The sequence below is a fragment of the Giraffa tippelskirchi genome, chromosome 2 (genome assembly GCF_054371585.1).
Source record: "Giraffa tippelskirchi isolate mGirTip1 chromosome 2, T2T-mGirTip1v1.2.pri, whole genome shotgun sequence".
NCBI classification, from domain to species: Eukaryota; Metazoa; Chordata; class Mammalia; order Artiodactyla; family Giraffidae; genus Giraffa; species Giraffa tippelskirchi.
Window position 1 is genome coordinate 167,898,501 of NC_137276.1, and position 25,060 is coordinate 167,923,560.

The 25,060-nt window shown below is 40.0% G+C and overlaps 2 protein-coding genes, 1 long non-coding RNA gene and 1 other non-coding gene across 9 annotated transcripts in view; 3 read left to right on the top strand and 1 right to left on the bottom strand.

Moving 5' to 3' along the window:
- Positions 1–13,680, top strand: part of PARP9 (poly(ADP-ribose) polymerase family member 9) — a 33,211-nt gene extending 19,531 nt beyond the window's left edge. For all 5 annotated transcript variants that reach the window (XM_081571781.1, XM_081571784.1, XM_081571780.1 and 2 more), the window contains 4 exons: positions 1,824–2,189; positions 8,953–9,089; positions 9,753–9,927; positions 12,874–13,680. In XM_081571781.1, coding sequence (XP_081427907.1) covers positions 1,824–2,189; positions 8,953–9,089; positions 9,753–9,927; positions 12,874–13,244 — 1,049 coding nt within the window. In that variant the 3' untranslated portion in view covers positions 13,245–13,680. The remainder of the gene's footprint in view (positions 1–1,823; positions 2,190–8,952; positions 9,090–9,752; positions 9,928–12,873) is intronic.
- On the top strand, positions 5,983–6,089 carry LOC145539952 (U6 spliceosomal RNA). Its single transcript, XR_014078089.1, has one exon. It is a non-coding gene; the product is annotated as a U6 spliceosomal RNA (small nuclear RNA).
- On the bottom strand, positions 9,609–21,602 carry LOC145538904 (uncharacterized). Its single transcript, XR_014077317.1, has 3 exons — positions 21,449–21,602; positions 20,011–20,040; positions 9,609–10,677 (listed from the first exon to the last, which is right to left on the bottom strand). It is a non-coding gene; the product is annotated as an uncharacterized LOC145538904 (long non-coding RNA).
- A 68-nt stretch (positions 21,603–21,670) lies between these two features.
- Positions 21,671–25,060, top strand: part of KPNA1 (karyopherin subunit alpha 1) — a 74,714-nt gene continuing 71,324 nt past the window's right edge. For both annotated transcript variants that reach the window (XM_081571789.1, XM_081571788.1), the window contains exon 1: positions 21,671–21,852. The gene's annotated coding sequence lies outside the window, so the exon portion shown is untranslated. The remainder of the gene's footprint in view (positions 21,853–25,060) is intronic.

Sequence of the window (25,060 nt, forward strand, 5' to 3'; positions counted from 1 at the left end):
TTTGGTGCTAAAAGAGACTCCATTAGTGCTGAACAATTTAGTTACCTGGAAGAGCGATTCTTCTCTCCTGATAATGATGGATAAGTGAAATATCACCATGTATTTTTTAAATTTTCTCCTAAAAAGTAATATAAGCTCCCAAATAGAACAAGGGTTTTTTTAAAAAGTATGTCATCAATTTAAGAATCTCTTGTCATTTCTTACAGTTATATAAAACTTTCACTTTCACTGTTACCAGAGGGAGGCCATTCTCCCCCTTCTACTTCTAGGTATGTCCTGGTACTTTTTCATAGCTCCTGGTACCACTCAGTTACTATATGAGTAGAAAAGATGCTAATGACCACTACTGAGATCCTGATATCACTCACTGGGAAGCAAGATTTTGAGCACTGTAATCAGGTTGCCCACATCTACAAGCTCCCTGGACACTGCTTAGTCCTGTAACTATGGGCATGTTACTTAATAATATTTCTGAATCAGTTTCCTCATTTGTAATATGGAAACTACTAATAGTACCTACCCATCTCATAGGACTGTGAGAATTGAAAAAAGAATAAAGTACTTAGAATAAGGCCTAGAAATAGTAAGTGTTCAACTTACTTTTTCCCTCTCAAAATATGTCTCCGAGATTCATCCCTGTAGCTAAAAACTCCTTTTCATTGCTATGATATTCCATTGTTGAAGGACATCTGGGTAGTTTCTAGTTTTTTGTGAACTCCTTGTGTGAACTCCTCGTGTACATCTTCTGATAAACAAGTGCAAGAGTTTCTTTAAATAATATAATTATAGGAGTGGTTGTCCCAGTTTTACATCTGCCATGAATGTACAGGAATTCAGTTGCTCTATATGTTCTTCCAAACTCTTGATATTGTCAGACTTAGAATTTTTGCCAACCTGGTTTTTTTTCATTTCCCTGATTATCAAAGAAGATGGGCATATTTTCACACATATATGGGCCATTTATATTTCCTTTTCTATGAAATCTTTTGCCCAACTGGCTACTGGTTTGCTTGTTTTTCTTAATAATTTGAGGGAATTCTTCATATATTCTAGATACTGCCTCATCTAGCAATTCCCTCTTAGCTAGTCCATTGGCTCCCTCCTTTTTTTCAATTTGGATTCAGAGCCACTCTAATCTATCAGAGATTCTTCTTTGTATAAATCTTTTCTCCTTGTGGAGGCAGATTGTGGAGAGAGGTTCAGTGGATGTGTCGGAAACAAGTTGCATTTCCTTTTCTGCTGCAGTATATACTGTGTTCGGTAGCAGTGGCTATAAAGCTCCAAATGCTGGTTATGGAGTTGCAAAATGTCCTGCCATAAAACAGATAAGATATAAAAAGGAATCTCAGGTTATGAAATTATGGGTATTTCTTTCTTTCATTATACTCTGATAATTTCCAATTTTTCAATAGTAAATGTGTATATTTTTTATAATCAGAAATACATGTCATTTTTTAAAAAAACGATTTCCATTCTAAGTTCTATGATTTTCAGAGATGTCTGATTTTAAACCTGGTGGTAATAAGAATTTACTGAAAATCCTACCCAGTAAGAAATAATTGTTGGTTAACATCCAGGCTGAGATTACAAGGTGAACTCATCGGTAAATTGACCAATGCAACACAGCAGGGCAAGACATGATAAACTCTGTATTCCCAAGGAGACTATAAACTATGCTTTTAGATTTTCTTTGTACCCAACACAGCTCTCAGAGATGGGTACTTAATTGAAGCTGCTACTGCTAAGGATGCTTGGGGCAAACACTGGCTATGGTGGTTTAAAACCCACCTGCCTTCTGTGGTTTCTTATGATAGTGTTTTCAGTCCCCCAGGAGACCAGAGAGCAGAAAGAAAACAGATTTCCTGTCATCAGTCTGATGGGATCCTACTGGGAAAAGATACATGAGGCCCAAGCGTGGATCCAGAGGATACTGAGCCCCAAGGACTGCCACATCATTGAGGACAAGCACATCCTCTACCTCGGAGAAAGGGAACACAATCATTTGTTTCTGCTTCAGGAAGACTTATGCATCTCTATCTCAGAGATTGTCACCCTGGGAAAGGCATGTTTAGAGATTAGAGGAGCTCGGCCTGACCTCATTGAGGCAGTTATGAACATTGAACAGATGCTATGTGAAGTTCAAGAGAAAATGGCAAGAACAAAGGAGCAAGTCCTTTGGAGCTTGTCAGGTGAGTAACTTTCTATTAGATTAGAAAATCAGCTCTTCCAGCTTTTGAGTGTGAGCATTCATATGTGTAAGTGGGTGAGAGAAAGAATGGAAGAGGAGAGAGAACAAACTATGCTGGGTCTTTGTTAGACCATAAAATTTTATAACCATTTTTTGACTCTACCAGCAAGGTTAATTATTAGTAAATGAAAACACATACACACACATGCACACATACACAATTGGATTTACTGATGATGACATGGATTGCCTAAGAGGCCACTACATGCAAAACCCAGGGTATCCCAAGCCCAGGCTCTAGGAAAAAAAGTACATCCCTAATTCTGCAGATGGAACATTCAGATACAAACACATTCCACTTATTTAATTCACTTCTTTGAGTTTTATTGGAGTTATTTATTGCTGGCAGAGTTAAGAGCCCTAAAATTACTTACTTTGAGCCTTCTCACCAGAGTGAATTGTTCACTGGTACTGTGAGATCCAGTCAAGCATCACTCATTCAATGGGGCAAAATCCATCAGGGTAACTGTGAGAATTTGGATCTTGAGAGATCCTTTAACTTAGTCCTAGAGCTCACTAGGAAATTATACCATTAAAGATACTGCCTTGGGAGACTGAGGCTAATTTTTTCATTTATTTAACTAATGTAAGCAGGTTAGTTATGAAACAGGAAGGTGAAAGTGCTGTGGAAACAACTAGGTGAGGCACCCAACCCAGACTTGGGACATAAGGGGGAAGCTTCTCAGGGGAGGTGTTGCAAATGGAGAAGTGAAGACTAGGTAGGAGTTAGTAAACAAAGAAATGACTTTCAAGAAATCAGACCATCGCTAGGCCTAGGTTATGCAAGACTTTATAAATCACATGAAAATATTCAAAGTTTTTTTTGAAATACATGGAGAACCTTGAATGATTTTAAGCAAAGACAAAGTCAAACTTGTATTTTAGAAAGATCACTGGTTGTAATGTGGAGAATGAATTTAGTACAAAAATTCATATGCATAATTTCAAAGAATGCCTTATTTTCACTATGTGTTTGTAAAAATAGTTCAGGCAGATATAATCACAGTGAGTGGGAGTTCACAATAAATGTTGAGTCCATATTCCACAGAAAACCCAGTGTCAAAAAACACGGACAAAAGTAATATTCAAGAATGAGACCCAATATTACGATTTCTACTGAGCTTTTGAAATGTAGTGAATGTGGGTCTTTAAACTGACTTTGATACTTCTTAAGAGAAGGTAGGTGTAGCGAGAGGGCATCAGAGGGCAGACACACTGAAACTATAACTACAGAAAACTAGCTAATCTGATCACATGGACCACAGCCTTGTCTATCTCACTGAAACCAAGCCATGCCGTGTGGGGCCACCCAAGACAGATGGGTCATGGCGGAGAGGTCTGACAGAATGTGGTCCACTAGAGAAGGGCATAGCAAACCACTTCAGTATTCTTGCCTTGAGAACCTCATGAACAGTATGAAAAGGTGAAAAGATAGGACACTGAAAGATGAACTCCCCAGGTCAGTAGGTGCCCAATATGCTAGTGAAGATCAGTGCAGAAATAACTCCAGAAAGAATGATGGGATGGAGCCAAAGCAAAAACTATATATACCCAGCTGTGGATGTGACTGGTGATAGAAGCAAAGTCTGATGCTGTAAAGAGCAATACTGCATAGGAACCTGGAATGTTAGGTCCATGAATCAAGGCAAATTGGAAGTGGTCAAACAGGAGATGGCAAGAGTGAACGTCGACATTCTAGGAATCAGCCAACTAAGATGGACTGGAATGGGTGAATTTAACTCAGATGACCATTATATCTACTATTGTGGGCAGGAATCCCTTAGGAGAAATGGAGTAGCCATCATGGTCAACCAAAGAGTCCAAAATGCAGTACTTGGATGCAATCTCAAAAACGACAGAATGGTCTCTGTTCGTTTCCAAGGCAGACCATTCAATATCACGGTAATCCAAGTCTATGCCCTGACCAGTAATGCTGAAGAAGCTGAACTTGAACAGTTCTATGAAGAACTACAAGACCTTTTAGAACTAACACCCAAAAAAGATGTCCTTTTCATTATAGGGGACTGGAATGCAAAAGTAGGAAGTCAGGAAACACCTGGCGTAACAGGCAAATTTGGCCTTGGAATACAGAATGAAGCAGGGCAAAGGCTAATAGAGTTTTGCCAAGAGAACACACTGGTCATAGCAAACACCCTCTTCCAACAACAAAAGAGAAGACTCTACACATGGGCATCACCAGATGGTCAACATCAAAATCAGATTGGTTATATTCTTTGCAGCCAAAGATGGAGAAGCTCTATACAGTCAGCAAACACAAGACCGGGAGCTGACTGTGGCTCAGATCATGAACTGCTTATTGCCAAATTCAGACTTAAATTGAAGAAAGTAGGGAAAACCACTAGACCATTCAGGTATGACCTCAATCAAATCCCTTATGATTATACAGTGGAAGTGACAAATAGATTTAAGGGACTAGATCTGATAGACAGAGTGCCTGATGACCTATGGACAGAGGTTCGTGACACTGTACAGGAGACAGGGATCAAGACCATCCCCATGGAAAAGAAATGCAAAAAAGCAAAATAGCTGTCTGAGGAGGACTTACCAATAGCTGGGAAAAGAAGAGAAGTGAAAAGCAAAGGAGAAAAGGAAAGATATTCCCATCTGAATGCAGAGTCCCAAAGAATAGCAAGGAGAGATAAGAAAGCCTTCCTCAGTGATCAGTGCAAAGAAATAGAGGAAAACAACAGATTGGGAAAGACTAGAGATCTCTTCAAAAAAATTAGAGATACTAAGGAAACATTTCATGCAAAGATGGGCTCAATAAAGGACAGAAATGGTATGGACCTAACAGAAGCAGAAGATATTAAGAAGAGGTGGCAAGAATACACAGAAGAACTGTACAAAAAAGATCTTCACGACCCAGATAATCACGATGGTGTGATCACTCACCTAGAGCCAGACATCCTGGAATGTGAAGTCAAGTGGGCCTTAGAAAGCATCACTACGAACAAAGCTAGTGGAGGTGATGGAATTCCAATTGAGCTGTTTCAAATCCTGAAAGATGATGCTGTGAAAGTGCTGCACTTGATATGCCAGCAAATCTGGAAAACTCAGCAGTGGCCACAGGACTGGAAAAGGTCAGTTTTCATTCCAATCCCAAAGAAAGGCAATGCCAAAGAATGCTCAAACTACTGCACGGTTGCACTCATCTCACACTCTAGTAAAGTAATGCTCCAAATTCTCCAAGCCAGGCTTCAGCAATATGTGCACCGTGAACTTCCAGATGTTCAAGCTGGTTTTAGAAAAGGCAGAGGAACCAGAGATCAAATTGCCAACATCGGCTGGATCATTGAAAAAGCAAGAGAGTTCCAGAAAAACATCTATTTCTGCTTTATTGACTAGGCCAAAGCCTTTGACTGTGTGGATCACAATAAACTGTGGAAAATTCTAAAAGAGATGGGAATACCAGACCATCTGATCTGTCTCTTGAGAAACCTGTATGCAGGTCAGGAAGCAACAGTTAGAACTGGACATGGAACAACAGACTGGTTCCAAATAGGAAAAGGAGTACGTCAAGGCTGTATATTGTCACCCTGCTTATTTAACTTATATGCAGAGTACATCATGAGAAACACTGGGCTGGAAAAAACACAAGCTGGAATCAAGATTGCTGGGAGAAATATCAATAACCTCAGATATGCAGATGACACCACCCTTATGGCAGAAAGTGAAGAAGAACTAAAGAGCCTCTTGATGAAAGTGAAAGAGGAGTGCTCGCTTCGGCAGCACATATACTAAAATTGGAACGATACAGAGAAAATTAGCATGGCCCCTGCACAAGGATGACACGCAAATTCGTGAAGGGTTCCATGTTTAAAAAAAGAAAAAAGAAAGAAAGAAAGTGAAAGAGGAGAGTGAAAAAGTTGGCTTAAAGCTCAACGTTCAGAAAACTAAGATCATGGCATCTGGTCCCATCACTTCATGGGAAATAGATGGGGAAACAGTGGAAACAGTGTCAGACTTTATTTTTTTGGGCTCCAAAATCACTGCTGATGGTGATTGCAGCCATGAAATTAAAAGATGCTTACTCCTTGGAACGAAGGTTATGACCAACCTAGACAGCATATTAAAAAGCAGAGACATTACTTTGCCAACAAAGGTCCGTCTAGTCAAGGCTATGGTTTTTCCAGTAGTCATGTATGGATGTAAGAGTTAGAGTATAAAGAAAGCTGAGTGCTGAAAAATTGATGCTTTTGAATTGTGGTGTTGGAGAAGACTCTTGAGAGTCCCTTGGACAGCAAGGAGATCCAGCCAGTCCATCCTAAAGGAGATCAGTCCTGGGTGTTCATTGGAAGGACTGATGTTGAAGCTGAAACTCCAATACTTTGGCCACCTCATGCGAAGAGTTGACTCATTGGAAAAGACCCTAATGCTGGGAAGGATTGGGGGCAGGAGGAGAAGGGGACGACAGAGGATGAGATGGCTGGATGGCATCACTGACTCGATGGACATGGGTTTGGGTAGACTCCGAGAGTTCGTTTTGGACAGGGAGGCCTGGTGTGCTGCGATTCATGGGGTCGCAAAGAGTCGGACACGACTGAGCGACTGAACTGAAGAGAAGAAGATTGAAAATAATACTGATCTCCTGTAAAGCTTGTGACATTAACTGCATTCATAAAGTCGGCCTATTTTCCCAGCTACTGCAATTTAGTCATGTAAGTCCCCTGCTGTGCTGCAAGGTGGCATATTTTGGCAGTTGGTGACTAAGCACATTATTCCACAGCAGTGTTTCTGAGATTCATAAACCCTCAGCCTCTCCTAATCAGGTTAAGATCTTCATTAAGAAAAGGGACAATTTTGAAATGAGTTCTTACTACAGGGAACATCAGCTATCCAAATGAACAATATGTTTTAAATAATAGAAGTTAGGCCTCTCCTCTTTTATGGTGCTTTTTAATCTTTCCTGGCGAGTCTTCCTGATAGCAGGAGTTTGTGTATCTTTGAGTTTCCAGTGCCCAGCCCGGTGTCTGGCATGTAATAGGAACTCAGTAAATGTTTGCTGAACTCTGAGATGGTTGGATGGCATCACCAACTCAATGAACATGTGTTTGAGCAAACTTGGGGAGATAGTGAAGGACTGGGAAGCCTGGTGTGCTGCAGTCCATGGGGTGGCAAAGAGTTGGACACTAATTAGTGGCTAAACAACAGCAACAATAGTATACTTTATAAATGTGAGTCATTACTCTCCAGATTTTTTTTTTTGTCATTTGCCACTTAATTTATTTCATTTTGGAAGTTACCTCAATTTTTAAATAATTTTGTTAATACATAATTTATATACCATGCAGTTCATTCATTTAAATTGTACAGTTCAATGGATTTTAGTATATATACAGTTGTACAATGATTGCTGTGATCTTATTTTTTTTCATTTTTCATTGGAGAATAATTGCTTTACAGTGTTGTATTGGTTTCTGCTGTACAACTCTCCACATTTAACTTACAGACTCTTCCTTTGAAATGTCGTGGCGTGGGAGTTCTCTTCTATGGAGTTATGGTCCCTTCTGCTCTCTTGCTTTCCAGAGTTACAACTTGGCCCTCTCTATGAGTTTCTCTGAATTTATCACCTGTTTTTTGTGGTTAAATTGAGCCTACTCAATTACATAATGTGCTGGGGATTAGGTCATTTTCGTATATTGTCTTAAGTCAAACAGAAAGTAAACTGAAAGAAAAGAAGCCTTTTGGCGGGTTTTCATTTGTTCACCCATGTATAGATATTTAGTCCAATAAGGGGCTCCTTTGAGCAATAATAGGTTGTCCCTTAAATGTAAAATTGTAATGAAGGAAAGAAATTAAGGAAGGAAAGAAGGAAGAAAAAGAGGGAAAAGGAAGGAAGAAGGTAGGAAAGACATTACACCATGAACTCAATCTCCAAATTTTGTTGTCCTTGGCTGGGTGGCATATGAATAACATATGTACTAAATATTCTGCCTTGCCCCTTACAGAAAGCACTGGGGAAAGCCAGGTTTATAACCTTGGATATGTACTTAATACCTTTGTTTTATTGAGCAAGTCACTTAACTAACCTGAGTCTCTATTTTCCTGTTTGTAAAATTGTGTTAGTTATTTCAGTGGTGGTGTTGTAATACTCAAATGAGGTAGAGATATGAAACTGTTTTGAAAACTTTTAAATGTTACATAAATGTCTTATTGTTTTCCATCACTCCTTAATATTTTCTTATGTTTGTCTCTTTTTGTTGGTTGGCATCCTGGCTAGAAATACAAACATTTCCTATTAGCAAAACAATTATGCATCATCATTATGGCATTGATAGGGAAAATATATATTAATGCTCCTTTTTCCCTTATCCCCTCAACTTCATAATCTAAATCAATCTGAGGACAAATTTATTACCCACCCCTCATTTTATCCTATGATTTCTCATGGGATTATAGCTGTCATTGCATGCCCTAAACACATGAGGCATACAAATTAAACTGCTAATCTTCTCCAAATTTTTATAATTTATTTCATTTAATTTCTGCTTATTTATTTATTTGGCTGGGCTGTGCCACTTTCGGGATCTTAGTTGCTCAACCAGAAATTGAACCTGGGCCCTGGCAGTGGATACACCGAGTCCTAACCACTGAGCCACCAGAAAATTCCCTCATTTAATCTCTTTACAAACCTTTTCTTCTCATAGATCACTGAGACAAAGTTTTATGTTACTTATTTTTAGGACAGCACACTGATCAGCAACCAGGAAACGAGAATCAAATGAAGGAAAATACATTTCTGAAATGGCTAACGTTTTCAGCTCCAGAAATTCAAGATCAAAAAAAACAGTTTGAAGACTGTGGTTTGCGGGTTATAAAGGTATACTTAATTAAGGGAAGAATTTGACTCATCTTGCTATCATTTTGTTCCACAGCCAGAAGAAAAACTTAACCACTGATGACTAAGCTAGTTGCTCATTGTCCTGCAATCCTAGGAGTTCATCTGAAAGGAGGGCAGGGATGGGTAGGGATGAGGGGTATTGTTGGAATCAAGTGGTAGAAATGATGTTAGGATGTATAGAAGCATAGATCAAGACTCAGAGAAAAGTTATCTGCCTATCTTGAAACAAAATGTTTTATTACATAGACTATATATGTGTATATATATCACAAAGTATATATGATAAAAGTAGCATTTATCACACACTGTATTGTAATTGTTTACCTATTTTTATCTCTCACTAAACTATAAGCTTTAAGAGAGCAAAGACTGTGTCTGCACTTGTCTATTTCATTACTAGTTCCTGGCACATAGTGATGGCTCAGTGAATTTTTATTAAGGGATAGGGAATTTTGAAGAGATAGAAGTCAAAATAGGAGAAAGTTGTAGTCAGGAGAGACTCTTCTGCAACTTTATATGAAAAGCAAATCACATGCAAAGTAATAAACACATAAGTGCTTTTCTTTTTGAAGTAGAGTATCAGGCAATTTAAGTAGCATTTCTCCAGCATCTTTTTCAGTTTTTCATTTCCTTGGGCTGTAGGTAGAGAAGATAGACAATGTGCTTCTCATGGCTGCCTTCCAAGAAAGGAAGAAAATGATGGAAGAGAGAACTCCTGGAAAACCTGTGAGCTACAGGTTGTTTCAGCAAGTCCCACATCAGTTCTGCAAAATGGTATGCAGGGTCGGCTTTCATCGAGTGTACTCTGTGCCCTGCGGTAGGTGTCAGCCCCTCATAGTTGGGTTACTGTATGTGGGAGTTGGTGAGCAGACATCAGCAGGTGACTCACCACTAATAGCATTTGTTGCTTCAGTGAGGGCGTCATTTACAACTGGGATTTAGTGGTAAAGTCATTTGGAAAGGGTGATATTTAAAATTTATCTTTTATGTATTTTGTGGCTGGTGGGTTTTATTTTGATGAAACTGTTTGCAATAAGAACTACAGTTCACTGTTTTTCCCCTTTCTGTGTTTGTGGCCTCTCTACAGAGAGCACCCTGGAGCTTTTGTTTTTCTTCTCTTATCTTGACAAAAAATTATTATCAACACTACCAAACCATCTTCCTTCTTAATTAAAAGAGCATTTTCCTGAATTTAATAAAGTTGGTCTTTTCTTTTCCATCCTTTTCATTTCCTGTAGCTGCTAGCGAATGAATTAGGCATCATCTGGCAGGTGAAATGAATATTTTAAGTTCATTCTCAGTTATGTATATAACTGAGAACTTCATTCTCAGTTCTATGTATAGTAGCTTCTATGTCTCAGTTATACAAAAATATTGCATATTTTACCTCTGCATTTTCCACTTTAAATCTTTCCAGATGAAGGTAAGAAGTTTTTGTAGCCATCACAGAGGATACCAGGCAATGCAGCTTGATTTTGCCTGGTCCATTAAAGATGTAGCTCTTGATCTTTACCTTTCAAATATGTAGCATGATCCTTGCTGTAGAGCCTACTCCAAGTCTTGATTTCTGGAAAGCAAAGGGTCTGGGAATCATCTTCTCTTTGCCCCAGAGAAAACATAAGCAATACCTAGGGTAAAAATTGAATGTGAACAATTTTTCACCTGGGAATACAAGTTGATAAGTGAATCCCCACCAAGAAGTTTTTGAGTATAACCAGGAAAGTGATAATCAGTATGGTCCTTTCATTGGCAAAATCTTAAAAATTCACAACTCCCATTTGCTCCTAAACCCATTGTAACTGGCTTTTCTGCACTCTGCCATTGCCCCTTCTATTTTAACTTAAACTACTCTAAGAACATCAAGATCCTATTTTCCAAATCCAGCAAGTGCCTTCTGTTCAGTTCTGTGACAAGTACTGCTAATTGCCTACCCAATATCTGTATATATTTCTTCTCCAAACAGCTAAGACACATACCATTCTCCCAAGGAAGACAGTCCCAGACACTCATCTTGTCTCATCATCAGTCTGAAGTTCAGTCAGTCTTCTCTTAAAGCTTAGAGGCAAAGCAATTGTCCCAATACATTCATTGTATAATGATGTGAGAACGAGCAGGAAAATTGCAGTAAAAACTCCCCATTTCGAAAGGGGAGAAGGAAAACACACAAGTTACTGGTCTGTACCACTAACCCACATGCTGCTGAACTGGAATAGTAAGAACTCTATTCGGGGAGTGAAGTAAGACCCTTGTTTGCACTCTGGGGAAATCTTCATTTTGTATTGCTGCCTTTGGTCACTTCTAGGTACACTGCTTACCAGGGGTCCATGGCTTGCCCCAGGGATCTAGAATGCTCCCAGGCTGCTGATAAACTGGACTTGTAGTTTTTTTTTTCAGCCATACAGCTCCTTTAAAAACTAAGCAGCATGAGGCCTGTTTGTTTCTGGCCAAGTTTGTGTCTTTTTAACCCAGCCAAAGATCCTGTCTCCATCTAGTCTTTAAGCCTCAAGATTCCAGTCTTTTACCTACTGTCCTCTGTGCTCTGCCCGTCTCCCTAGCCTTTAGCTTAACAGCCACTACCTTGAGGAAAATCAGACAGTAGACTCAGTGGGGAGATACTACTCATAATGTCACTTGTGCCAATGTGTCTAGTGAGAATGCTTAACTGCAGGTGCCTGAAAGAAGTGTCCCCTGCTAGATAAACCACCTTGTTGTTGTTCAGTCACTCACTCATGTCCGACTCTTTGCAATCCCATGGACTGCAGCATGCCAGGCTTCCCTGTCTTCCACTATCTCCAGGGTTTGCTCAAACTCATGTCCACTGAGTCAGTGATGCTATCTAACCATCTCATTCTCTGCCACCCCTTTCTCCATTTGCCTTTAATCTTTCCCAGCATCAGGGTCTTTTCCCATGAGTCGGCTCTTCGCACCCAGTAGCCAAAGTATTGGAGCTTCAGCTTCAGCACCAGTTCATTCAGTAACTGCCTCAGGGCTTGGTCTGAAGTCAAGCTGCGGGGTTGGGATGTGATGGGGTCAGGTTCTGACTGTACCTGAGGCCCAATAAACCTGACACCTTTTCTTTCTCTAATATTCAGTCATCTTCTCTAACAGACAGGCAGGGTTTTAGCCCCTGGCATCATATCCAGGCTCTAGGACACTTGCTCATACACAGTAAAGTGACTTCAAGCTGCAGAGCTAGAGACGTTTCTGTTCCTCACTGTGGGAGTGTCTCAAGGACCAGAACTAATGGGGCAGGTGAACGATTACATGGATGATTTCAGGGATACCAGGAAAGCTGCCCTGGCTCTTTGTTGCTGCACAGTCTTTTCTCTAGTTGCAGCAAGCAGGGGCTACTCTCTAGTTGCAGTGTGCAGGCTTCTCATCACGGTGGCTTCTCAGGAGCATGGGCTCTAGGGCGTGTGGGCTTCAGTATTTGCAGCTCCCAGCTCCAGAGCGCAGGCTCAATAGTTGTGACACACAGGCTTAGTTGCTCTGTGGCATGTGGGGATCTTCCCTGATCAGGGATCAAACCCACATCTCCTGCATTGGCAGGAGGATTCTTTACCACTGAGCCAGCGGGGAAGCCCTGTTAGTGATAATTTGCCACCACTGAACAACTTTGGGTGTCTTTGCTTCAGACACAGGGACTTGAGATCAGGAACTGGTGAGTATTTGGAGGACTAGGGAGTAAATACATATTAGTACCCAAATAGGCAATACAGTTTGTCAGATCATAATAATCTTTAAATATTTTTTCTCTTATCAGACCAAAAATATGGAGCTGGAATATACTTCACCAAGAACCTCAAAAACATAGCACATAGGATCAAGAAAACATCTGCCACAGATAAGCTGATCTGTGTGTTTGAAGCTGAAGTACTCACAGGTTCCTTCTGCCAGGGTAATCAGTTAAATATTGTTCCCCCACCATTGCATCCTGGAGCCATAGATAGCCATGACAGTGTGGTTGACAATGTTTCCAGCCCTGAAACCTTTGTCGTTTTTAGTAACACACAGGCTATGCCCCAGTATTTGTGGACTTGCATGCAGGATCAGGTACAGGATTACTCAGGACAAATGATGCTCTCTCCACAGCAGTCTTACAGGATATTCTCAAGTGGCAGCTCTGTTGATTAACCTCTACATTATTTTAACAACAAACATGACCTTGCTTTGGAGGAACTAATCAAATAATAACCATCAGTGACTCAAAGAATGATTTGAATATGTCAAATGGGTTGTCTTTATGGACTGACTGGGTGATTGAAGGATCAATTACAAACCAGCATCTTAGTGCCTTCATCTTTGTCTCTGTTTCTTTGGGTTGGGGTGGATAGATACCACTTTCAGGACTATTCCCTCTCCTTCAAGTTGTCTTTTCATCTTCTTTACCATAGGTAACAGCAAATATGCTTTATAGGTAATGAAGACATTTTCTAGTATATAATCCAAATCCTTTTATTTTGTAAAATGGTAATAGTGTAACATATTAAGACAGCAAGATGATTTCAGATTTTCCAGAAAATCTTACAAAGTGCTTTGGATATCAAAATAAATATCCTTGTCAAAGTAACTGGCTCTGAAAATTATGTGTAAAATGAAATTATTTGGAGTGGAAGGATACCAGAAGGCTGATATTCTACTGATCCCCTTTTTGGATTGAGCTTTTTCAACCAATGCCACTCAAGCACCATGAGGCAAAATTATTAATTCATCCAATATATCTTGGTCACTAGATGTGTTTCAGTCACTTTCTGGGTGCTGGGAATATGATGCTGGACAAGACAAATGTCTTCCTAAAGTTTCCAACCTAAATAATCAGAAAGGCAGCTATGGACAGCTTAACAAGTGTGACTTGGTATAACAAAGAGGAATTACAAATTCTTTGGAAAAATTTGAGGAGGAGAGGGATACATGAATCTGGGGTTGGGAGGAAGTCCTTCTAAAAGAAAATGAAACTCAAGTTGAGACCTGAAGAATTTTTAAGTTAGGCAAATTAAGGACAGAGTACACTGGGAGCAGAGTTGGAAGAGTATCTTGTGCAGGGTTCTCAAAAAGCCTGAATCTACTGACTGCGCTCATACTCGACTTCAGATTTCTGCCATGTAGCAGCCAGCTAATCTCAGCAGGTGTCTCTTTCCTATTCTGAGACCAATATTTCTCTACACTTCCAGACTTTCCTTACCCTCCTATCCTCAACCTCGTATATAGAATACTTCTTCTTCCTCATCTTACATTAACCAGCATTCTTCATCTTGAAAGAAGCGTATCTATCGTCTCATATGATACTGCCCTTGAATTTGGGGCAAGAAGCATCCCACCATGGACTTCCAGTTTGAGAGGGTTTCACTCTGACTTCCATCTAGCCATGCCTATCTCCACAAGGTGAGGAATGCATGGGGTCAAGAGAATGTGTCCATTTGGGACCTGCACACCTCACTTCTAAGCCACCTACTAGGTACCTGGAAATTCTAATTTCCTGGCTAAATAGTTCCAAGTCTCTTTCCAGGGCCTGATTGGGCCTCTTCCTCAGGTATTTCCTTCCAAGGGTGGACTATTCCACAGCCTACATCAAGAATGGTCATAGGGTGACTGTTTTCAGGAATGGAGCTTGGACATGAGGGCTGATGTGTTCACAGGTCTGTGCATGAGGCTGTGATACAGAGTCAAGGGTGAGAGGACTGATCTGAAAGATCCAGCTTATGTTTACCAGAGATTTCAAAACATGATGGAGGACAGGCAGTGTTCACAAGGATAAGAAAAAAAAACCAAATTCATACCAAGAAACATATTGAAACTGCAGCCACCAGAGGTGAAATTAAAAGCAGGCAGAGAGAACAGTCATTCAAGTCACCTACAAAGGAACAACAATTAGACTGACAACATATTTCTTGTTGTAGGCAGTATAATGTCCTCCCTCTGCCCGTTGCAAACATGTCCACACCTTAACCTCCTGAATCTGTGAATATATTACCTTACACGGCAAAAGTCATTTTGCAGATGTGATTAAAGTTACCCTTCAGATGGGAAGAGTTACCAGGATTATCCAGGTGGGCCTAATCTAATCACCTAAGGGATGGCAGCATGAGAAGAGTTTGATGCCCTGTGCTTGTTCTGAGATGTAGGGGACTATGTGCAAGGACCAGCGAGAAGCTTCTAGGAGCTAAGGGTGGCCTTTAACTGACAACCAGCAAGGAAACTGAGATCTTAATCCTTTAGCTGCATGGAACTGAATTCTGCCAATACCTGGAGTGAACAAGGAAATGGACTCAAAAGCTTCCAGAAAGGAGTGAAGTCTGCTAACACTTTGATTTTAGCCCAGTGAGTCCTACCTATGACTTCTGACCTATGAACTATGAAGCAGTATAGTTGTGCTCTTTTAAGTCCCTAAAGTTGTGTTAATTTGTTATGGCAGTAATAGAAAACTAATCCTGAAGCCTGAAGGCATTAGTGTAATATTTTCGAAGGGCTGAGAAAAATGAACTGTTAACCTAGAATTCTATAATTAGCCAAACTTTTATTTTGCCTTAATTTTTGAATAAAGACACTCTCAGACCATCAAGAATGGAATTTACCAACAATAGATAAACTTTCATTAAGGAATTTAATATTTAAAGGATTTAATTCAGGGAGGAGGTAGAAAACACAAAAAATCTAGGCTGCAAGAAGGCAGGATAAACAAAAAATGATAAATATGTAAATGGTAAACAATCATAGTCTATAAACAACTAATAATTTGGAGATTAAATAAGACAAATAAAACACTGAGAAAAAAGAACCATGTAAAAAAGTAAAATGGTGGAGTAATGAATACAGTTAAGTAGTTAAAAGGGATTTAAAGTCCTTGTGTTGTTCAAGAGATTACTATTATTAAGTTTATTATGTAGATTAAAATTTAAGGGCAGCCACTGAAGGAAGTAAAGTACCTAACTTCTAAATGGTAGACAAAAAAGAAAAAGTAGTTAAAAAATCCAAAAAAAGGCAAATTGGAGAAGAGGCAAAAAAGAATCAGAGTTAGTTTAACCATGATACCAAAAAATAGACAACAGTACAAGATAGGAAAAGTACAGATACTCATTTACATAAATAGATTCACAAATTCTAATCAAAATATTAAGAAATGTAATTCAGTTCTGTATAAATTATGGTCAAGTTGGGTTTATTTCAGAAATACAAATATAGGTTAACTTTAGAATATCTATTAATGTAACTCACTATATAACTATATTAAAGGGTATGTTCATTTCAATATATATAGAGAAGTCATCTGATAAAGAATTTATAAAAGGAAATCTACCAAAAACCTAGAGCATCATATTTCATGGTAAACATTAGAGTGATTCCCTATAAAATCAGGAATGAGACAGTGCTTCTTCCTATCACCATTTATCTTTAGCAGTGTATTAGAGCTCCTGTCAAGCACAGTAAAGAACAAACCAAAAGACTAAAAATGGAGAAACAAAAATGTCATTAAATCACTGGAAATATGATTGTCTATAGAAAGTCCAAGAAAATCTGAAGACAAATTACTAGAATTAATAAAAGCATCCTGCAAAATTCTAAATAGTAATTTATATAAATCAATTTCATTTCTATACATGAGAAAAGTAAATGTAAAGGCTTTTTTTAAACCAATATAATAGCAACAGAAAAAATAATACAACTAGAATTAAATTTACAAAAGATATATAAACATTTCATGAAAAAATGACAAAACATCATTGAAAGGAATCAAAGATGACCTAAATAATGGAGAGATATACTATATCTCATTAAGAGGAAGTCTCAATGTAATAGAGATGTCTATTCTCCAAAAATTTAATCTCATCAATTCAATATGATTTAAATCAAAATCTTAAGAGGTTTTCTTCATAGGAGCTGATGGGGTAATTATAAAACATATTAAACAAAAAGGTCCAAGAAGATCCAAGGCAATTTTAATGAAGAAAAACAAAGTGGAGGTGACTTGACCTGTAATATACTATGACTTATTATACTACTACAGTAATTAAGATGTGTTATTGGTGTAGGGATAGACAAAGAGACCAACTGAACAGAATAGAAAACTCCAAAACAGACCTGTGCCAATATGGAAACTTGAAAATATGTGTATTTTGAATACATATATCAAATGTATATGTATTGACTACCCCCCAAATATGTAAGTTTATATGATAGAGAAGAATTACAGTGAAACAAATTAACATGCCAGTTCTCCAAAACTCTCTAATAATCCTTGAAGAGGCCCAAAGGAATCTAGAAAAGGATGCACCAACTGAACCTGAATTATTCAATATTATATGCATGTTGTGACAAAACTTCAAAAAATAAAAAACCAATTTGTTGGAAATAAGACTGTTTCAGACTTTAAAAAAAAAAAAAAAAGGTCCTTAGGAAAAAGCAGGGCTTCCAGGTAGCTCAGTGGTAAAGAATCCGCCTGCCAATGCAGAAGACACTGATTCAATCCCTGATTCAGGAAGATCCCACGTGCTGTGCAGCAACTGAGCCCATGTGCCACAACTACTGAGCCTGTGCTCTAGAGCCCGTGTGAGGCAACTACTGAAGCTCATGTGTCACAGAGCCCATGCTCTGCAACAAGAGAAGCCACCGCAATGAGAAGCCTGTGCACCACAACTAGAGAGTAGTCTGTTCCTTGCCACAACTAGAGAAAATCCTGAAGACCTAGCTCAGCCAAAAATAAATATTTTTTAAAAAAAGAAAACATCAACCAAATTAAACAGAATTTTCTGAATTTCTTCACTAAAACTGTAAATTCATTTGGAATCTAACTTCAACTTCACAAGCTCAAATTACTTCTATGCTTTAAAACCATTTTCCCTGGGGAAGAGAGATCTAACTTTTGATGACACACAATGTGCTTCAGAGTGTTTTAAAAACAATGGGCATTTTAGATATGGAGATGGTTAATTTACATGTATGATGTGAGAGTTGGACTATAAAAATAGCTGAGCACCAAAGAATTGATGCTTTTGAACTGTGGTGTTGGAGAAGACTCTTGAGAGTTCCTTGGACTGCAAGGAGATCCAACCAGCCCATCCCAAAGGAACTCAGTCCTGAATATTCATTGGAAAGACTGATGCTGAAGCTGAAACTCCAGTACTTTGGCCACCTGATGCGAAGAATCGACTCATTAGAAAAGACCCTGATGCTGGGAAAGATTGAAGGCAGGAGGAGAAGGGGATGACAGAGGATGAAATGGTTAGATGGCATCACTGACTCGATGGACATGAGTTTGAGTAAGCTCCAGGAGTTGGTGATGAACAGGGAACCCTGGCGTGCTGCAGTCCATGGGGTCGCAGAGTCGGACACGACTGAGCGACTGAACTGAACTGCATTTATAGACCTGACTGACAAACAGTTGATTTACCAAAGTAAATCTGTAGATACAAAATCGGTGGACATTTGGGAGAACTGGAAACAAATTCCTACAATTTTAAAAACCTGCTGCACTAATAATTAAAATCCTAACTCTTCTTTGCTCAAACACTCATTTGTACCAACAATAGCAAGAATTAGTACTATGCAGGCAGAGGAACCGAGCTGCAAGTCAAAGGTAATTTTATGTTTGGCTATATTCAGTTTTACCATTAGGTAAAAGAAAAGATATCTTAAAGTTTCAGGCAGTTCAGAGAAATATTGATGAAAAAAGAAACAAGAAAGAATAAAAATATCCCATTGTATCATGGGACAGAAACATATCATTGTTTTTTTAATGAGATAGAATATCTTTTTAAATAGTTCTATTGTATTTATATTCTCCTTACAAAATTCCTTCATTTATGTATCTTAAGAATATATTATAATATAGCTTACAAAATTTGAATATGCAAGAGTTTCTAAAAAAAAGTTAAAATAAGTTGCCAAACCAGACAGAAACAAAAATATTGTTATGAAAAATTGTATTTTTTTCACAAATTATTTTCTTAATTAGTCATGTTCAGAAAAGAAAATTTTACTCCACACTGCTTGTGGAGTAGAAGTAGGCATAACCACTTGTGAAGTAATCTGACAATATCTAGTATATTAGTTTTCCATTGCTGTGGAACAATTACCAGAAACCCGGTGTCTTAAAACACATTATTATCTAACAGTTTCTGTGAGCAAGGGTTATAGGCACAGTTGAACTGGTTCCTCTATTCAAGGTCTCACAAAGTTGCAATCAAGGTGTTAGGCTGTCTTCTCCTCTGGAGGCTTGATTGGGAAAGAATCCACTTCTAAGCTCTCTCAGATTGTTGGCAGAATTCATTTCCTTGTGGTTGTAGGGTTGAGGCTTCTGACTGGTTGCACCCAGGTTCTAGAAACCATCTACACTTCCCTTCCACCAGGCCCGCTCCATAGGCAGTTTTCAACATGAAAGCTTGCTTCTTCAAAGGCCAGGAGCAGTGTGTCTAGCTCCAGTCAGCTAAGATAGAGACATATAATGAAATGTAATCATTTTTACCATATTATATTGGCCAGAAGTAAGTCATAGTTCCTGCCCACACTCTAAGGGCAGGGCAAAAGCAAGGGGCAAAGACCGTGTGGGCCATCTTAGAATTCTGCCTAACACATCTAGTAAAGTTTAAGATGCAGTGTCTTAGGATCTAGCAGTTTCCCTGTATCCATGAAGATACATACAAGAACATTCATAACAGCACTGTTTGAATTAGCAAAACCATTGTTCTATAATGTAGACTTTAAAAAATTTTAAATACAAAAACATATAGTCAGAGAGACGTTAGCTAACAAAACACTATGTATGGTACAATAACATTTTAGTAAAAGTAACATATTTATAGGAATTCTGCTTCAGCAATGGACTACTATTGTCTTGAATAAGTCTTCCCATCACTGATTACAGCTGGGCAAAATATAATAAACATTAAGGCACTGAGGAGCTTACCACAGCAGTGAGAACTTGTGGGTCCAAGATCTGGAAGAAAGGAAAGGGAACCCATCAGAAGTGAGCATGATGTTTGCCATTATGTTTCCACCTGAAGTTATTGCTAATTCTTAAAGCAGTGGCTGAAAAACTGTGTAGAGTTTTTGGCTGTCTCATGGGATTGAAGAGCCTGAATCAAAAGGAAGAGTGAAGTGAAAGTCACGTTTGACTCTTTGCGACCCTGAAATTCTCCGGGCAAGAATACTGGAGTAGGTAGCCTTTCTATTCTCCAGAGGATCTTCCCAACCCAGGGATTGAACTCAGGTCTCCCACATTGCAGGCAGATTCTTTACCAGCTGAGCCACCAGGGAAGCCCAAGAATACTGGAGTGGATAGCCTATCCCTTCTCCAGCAGATCTTCCTGACCCAGGAATCGAACAGGGGTGTCCTGCATTGCAGGAAGATTCTTTACCAGCTGAGCTACCAGGGAAGCCCCGAAAAGGAAGAGAGGCCCTAGTAAATACTCCAGACTTTTGGTCAGGACCTTCATAGGATACCCTAACTAGGAGAAAGGGTGAACTGGAAAGAAACTAGTTTTCACAGACCCTAAAGTCCGGCTCTGAATAATATTAATATTAGCTCCTGATTGGAATAAAGTGATCTGTCCTCAGCTCAGCTGTGGGGAGGCATTTGTTATTGTTTAGTGGCTAAGTCGTGTCTGACTCTTTTGCAACCCCATGGCCAAGTCTCTCCCTTAGAACACATTCCCTTTCACCAGCTCCCTTGATCAAACTCAACACATCTTAGAAAACACACCTTTAATGGGAAATACTGATGTGGCAGAAAGACATCCAAGACAAATGAACACTGCATAGTATGCTCTCTCTCCCACTGTAATGTTACAGTTACCCCATTTCTTTCACCCTGCTTCTCCGTGTGTGTTTTAGATTGATTTGATAAACCATGTTATATGTGAGACTTTATATTCTGTGACCTCTGCTTGGCTGCCTTCAGTCTTTCTTTAGAAGCCACTGCTCAAAAAGAATCCCCCAAAGAGAATTCCGTCAAATTTAACGGTAACAATTATTTGCCCCAAATTTTCGTCGGAGAGCATTTGTTGAGAGTAAAGCCAGCGTTCATGTTTCATATAATCCCTTAATGAATTCTGATACTGCTCAGTACATTACCAGGCAAAGTGGACGGGAGAGAACCAAAAAGGGTAGACCCAGAAGTTTTCTCAACCGTGCTGCATGTGAACGCCTTAGCCATGAGGCGCTGACTTATAACTCTTGTAAAAATCCCACAGCCTTCATTCATTCCATTATTTATTCAATAAACGTGTTCTAGGTAACAACAGTGTCAGTGGCTAGATATAGATAGAGGTGAGCGAAGATAGACCCGCCGCCCTGGAAGAGCTTCGAAGACAAGACATAACTTTGCAATTCAACCTAAGAACTACCGTTTCATTGTCACTCCAGCATGACTCTCCAACCCTTGTCATTAACTGCCAACCTTCTCAATCGGACCTTCTCCCGGACTCCGGACTCTCCACTAGTTCCCAGCTCTTCCAGAGAAAGACAGTTGAAAGACTACATCTCCCGGCAGCCTCTGCAGCAGGGTTGTGGAGAGGCACGCGCAGGCGCGCGGCCCAGCCCCCGCGCGCAGGCGCACTGCGAACGCCGGCTGAGCTGGGTTTCGCTGTGCTGGGTGCGCGGCGGCGGAGGCGACGAGCGAGGCCTGGTGAGCACCGCGAAGGCGAGAGCCGACTCTTTCGAGGTTGTGTGCAGAAGACGCACGGCAGGCGAGCGAGCGAGGCAGAGGCTCACCCCAGAAGTGGCACCGGGATCGGTTGCCTTGAACCTGGTGAGTGAGGGGCTGTGGCGGCCCCCGACCCCTCCCCCTCTCGCTGGCCGATCCGGCAGTCCTCGGCGGGACCTGGGAGAGGCCCCGCGGTGAGGGCGGGCCGCCGACTGTGCTCGAGCTCGGGTTCCTGGGCCTGGGCACTCGCGGCGCGTCCGTGCGTCACGGGCCCGGTTGTCCTAACGGCCGCGCGGCCGGAGGAGGGGACGGTGGGGGTGGGGGGCGCTGGTGTGTTCGCCAACGGGAACGCCGGTGGAGGCGAGGCGGGGCGGGGCGGGGCGGGGTGGGGTGGCGCGGCAGCCGGGCTGTAAGCGGCGCCGGGGACTGCGGGGCGCAGAGGCTGCGGGGAGGCGGGGAGGCAGCGCGGAGCCGAGGAGGCAGCGCGGAGCCCGCGCCGCGGCCCCACGCAGACGGGCGCGGGGCGCGGGGGGCGGGGGTGGGCTGCGCAGTGTGTGCCGTGACTGAGGCAGGTGAGAATAGGGGATAGGGGTGTGTGTAAAAACCCTAACTGAGGCAGTAGGGAACGGTCTGGTCTCGGAAATTCACAAGTTTCAGCCAGAGCCGGAGGTTTGGGGGGTCGGGGGAGTGGAGACGGCCGACTGCAGTTTACAGATGTCATAACAACATGGGCCTGAAGCGGCTGACAGGGGTGTGGTAATTATAGGAATGACAGAACTTAGTCTGCACACAGCGTGTGTCAGTGGTGATGCGAGGGAAGCTCAAAATGGGAGGAGAGAACTGAAGGATGACTGGAGTCCGGGAAGCCGTCATGAAGGAATGTTTTCGGTTTGAATGGAAGTATTTAATATTCCGCTTTTAAGCAAACGATGTCAAGATAATTGATTTTTAAGGTTTTAATTCTGAATAAACAGTTCGGAAGTGATTTTTTCTAAGCATACTATTAAATAACATTTTTAACTTTTCCAGTGCTCTGTTCCTTTAATAAACACTTCCTTAAAAACCTGTTTCTTAGCAGTAGATGAGTAAGTGATTTTTCCCCCTTCATGTTACTTCAAGGCTCATTATTGACATTTTTTTTCATTTACTTGTTCTTGCGTTTGTAATATTTTGAAAGTAATTCACAAGCTATTCCCCTTCCATTTTAAAGATTTAAGAGATGAAATTTTAACATGAAAGGAAGAATGAACTCTGTTGCACTTTTACTGAAATAATTTATTCTTTGATGGGCACTGTTGTGTTTAACACCGGATTTTTAGTTGGAGAACTTGAGAGACGTTAAAGGGGTAACGTTTAATGAGCTTTTTTCCAGATACTATGCTAAATACTTTTTGTAGAGTAAAAGGTTTAATGCTTACAGTAACTCTGAAGTGTGTTATTTTTTTTCCTTTTCTACAGATTAAAGCTTTGAGGGTTAGAGAAGTTAAGTAACTTACTAGGTGTTCCAGCACTTGTTAGAACCAGTATCACTGCCATTTTAGGAATTATTTCTCCTCTCCTTTCATACTCTTGGTTATGTTTTCTTTTTTGGTCCATTCATATGCTCAGAGACTGGGGATGTGGACATGATCAAGACACTGTTCCTGTCCTCATGGAATTTATAGTGTTGCAGAGAAGACTAACAGATAATGACTATAAATATTGACTGCATAACATTTTATCGGTCATTATAATTGAGAGGAAGCTGTACTAAAAAGCAAAGGAAGTTCAAATGGAATCAAACAACGTAAGCCTTGAGTGTTTACAGTTTGGTAGAGAAGCAAAACATGCATTTATAAAAACCTATGCTAAGCTAAATGACAGAAACTAACACTTCACCTGAAGTCAATGTAGTCGCATTATGTTACTTTAGATCCTTATAGAAATTCCTTCGCAGAACTGTGAATTAATATTTTGTACTTTGACTTTTATCTAGGATTGGAACATGAGAAAAGGAACATGAAAAAACTCTTCCTTGCTATCCAAGACACTGTTTATAATTTATTTACTGATCCTTATAAAGTATAAACCTTAAAGACAAATTCTTTTAAGCCCTCAGTGACAGGCCTTTTTGTTTTCTTTCTTTGCTTTTAAAAAAAAACTTTAAACAAATGACTGCTTTTATTAGATCATTTCTATTCGTAAACCATCCTGTTTCTCTTTATACTTTGACTATCAGGAGGCTCAGAGCTGTGTTCAGCTTTGGTAATTTTCATAGTTTTCCTTAGCCTCAACTGTGTTGTAAACTATACCAGATAGTCGGGAATTGCTGCTCTCAGTTGTTTCCTGGACTACTAGTTCTCTGTTGCTCTCAATTTTATTTTTACCTTTTCCCTCTCATTTCAGAGTAGGGTTTATATGTTTTATCTACAGTATGTTAGCATAGTGTTTGTTGAATTAATGATAAAGTCTTGATGATTTATGAATTTGTTTTTAAGTCTGTCAGATTGTTTCTAGAAGTATGTATGCTTTGTATAAAATCAGTTAAGACTTTTGGCCATGTAAGTAAAGATGACTGACATAATGATAAAGATAATTCTCTGTTACTCTAAGGTTTCTGTATTTTGCAGGGTATTCTGAATTCAGCCATAATAATGGAAGAAAACATTGAAAATGGTAAACAATTCAATTAGCTGATTGGGGCTGATTTCACTCTGTTCTTGCTGCAGTAAGCAGGAGGTGGCCCCAAGCCAGCCGGGAGCCAGATAGGACCTTCATTAGAAAAATTTTAAGTCTTTGCAGTGACAGAGCAGGGATGAAGACTGATGGAACATACAGTTTTTTGTTTGTTTTTGAAGTTGATAATGCTCCTACACAACAGACCTTAGTGATAAAATGGTTCTGATCTAGTGTATTAGACTAATTGGAACAGTGTTTGAAAGCAGGCAAAAATCCAAAATGTGGATAATGAGGATAATCTCCTTCACATAACAAGAATAATGCTGCACTTCATATACAAAGATAAATCTGCTTACTCATCATGATTGATTTTTCAGTGTGAGGAGGGATATGTGCTGAGTTGTCCATGAGTCTTTGTATTCTGTGACCAGCAAGGCAGCTTGGGGTCAAAATGTGGGTTTTCAGCCAGGGAGCAGAAAGACAAGCAAAAGTTGCTCTAACATCTGTTGATAGGTGAAGTACTACATCAGGTGTTTTCACCTAATTATTCTTGCAAAACCGCATTGAGAAGGTGGTTACATGTACAGGATGGTTAAGTAACTTGTCCTACTTCACAAAGTTAAGTGGAGCTGGGATTCAATCACAGGGCTGTTTG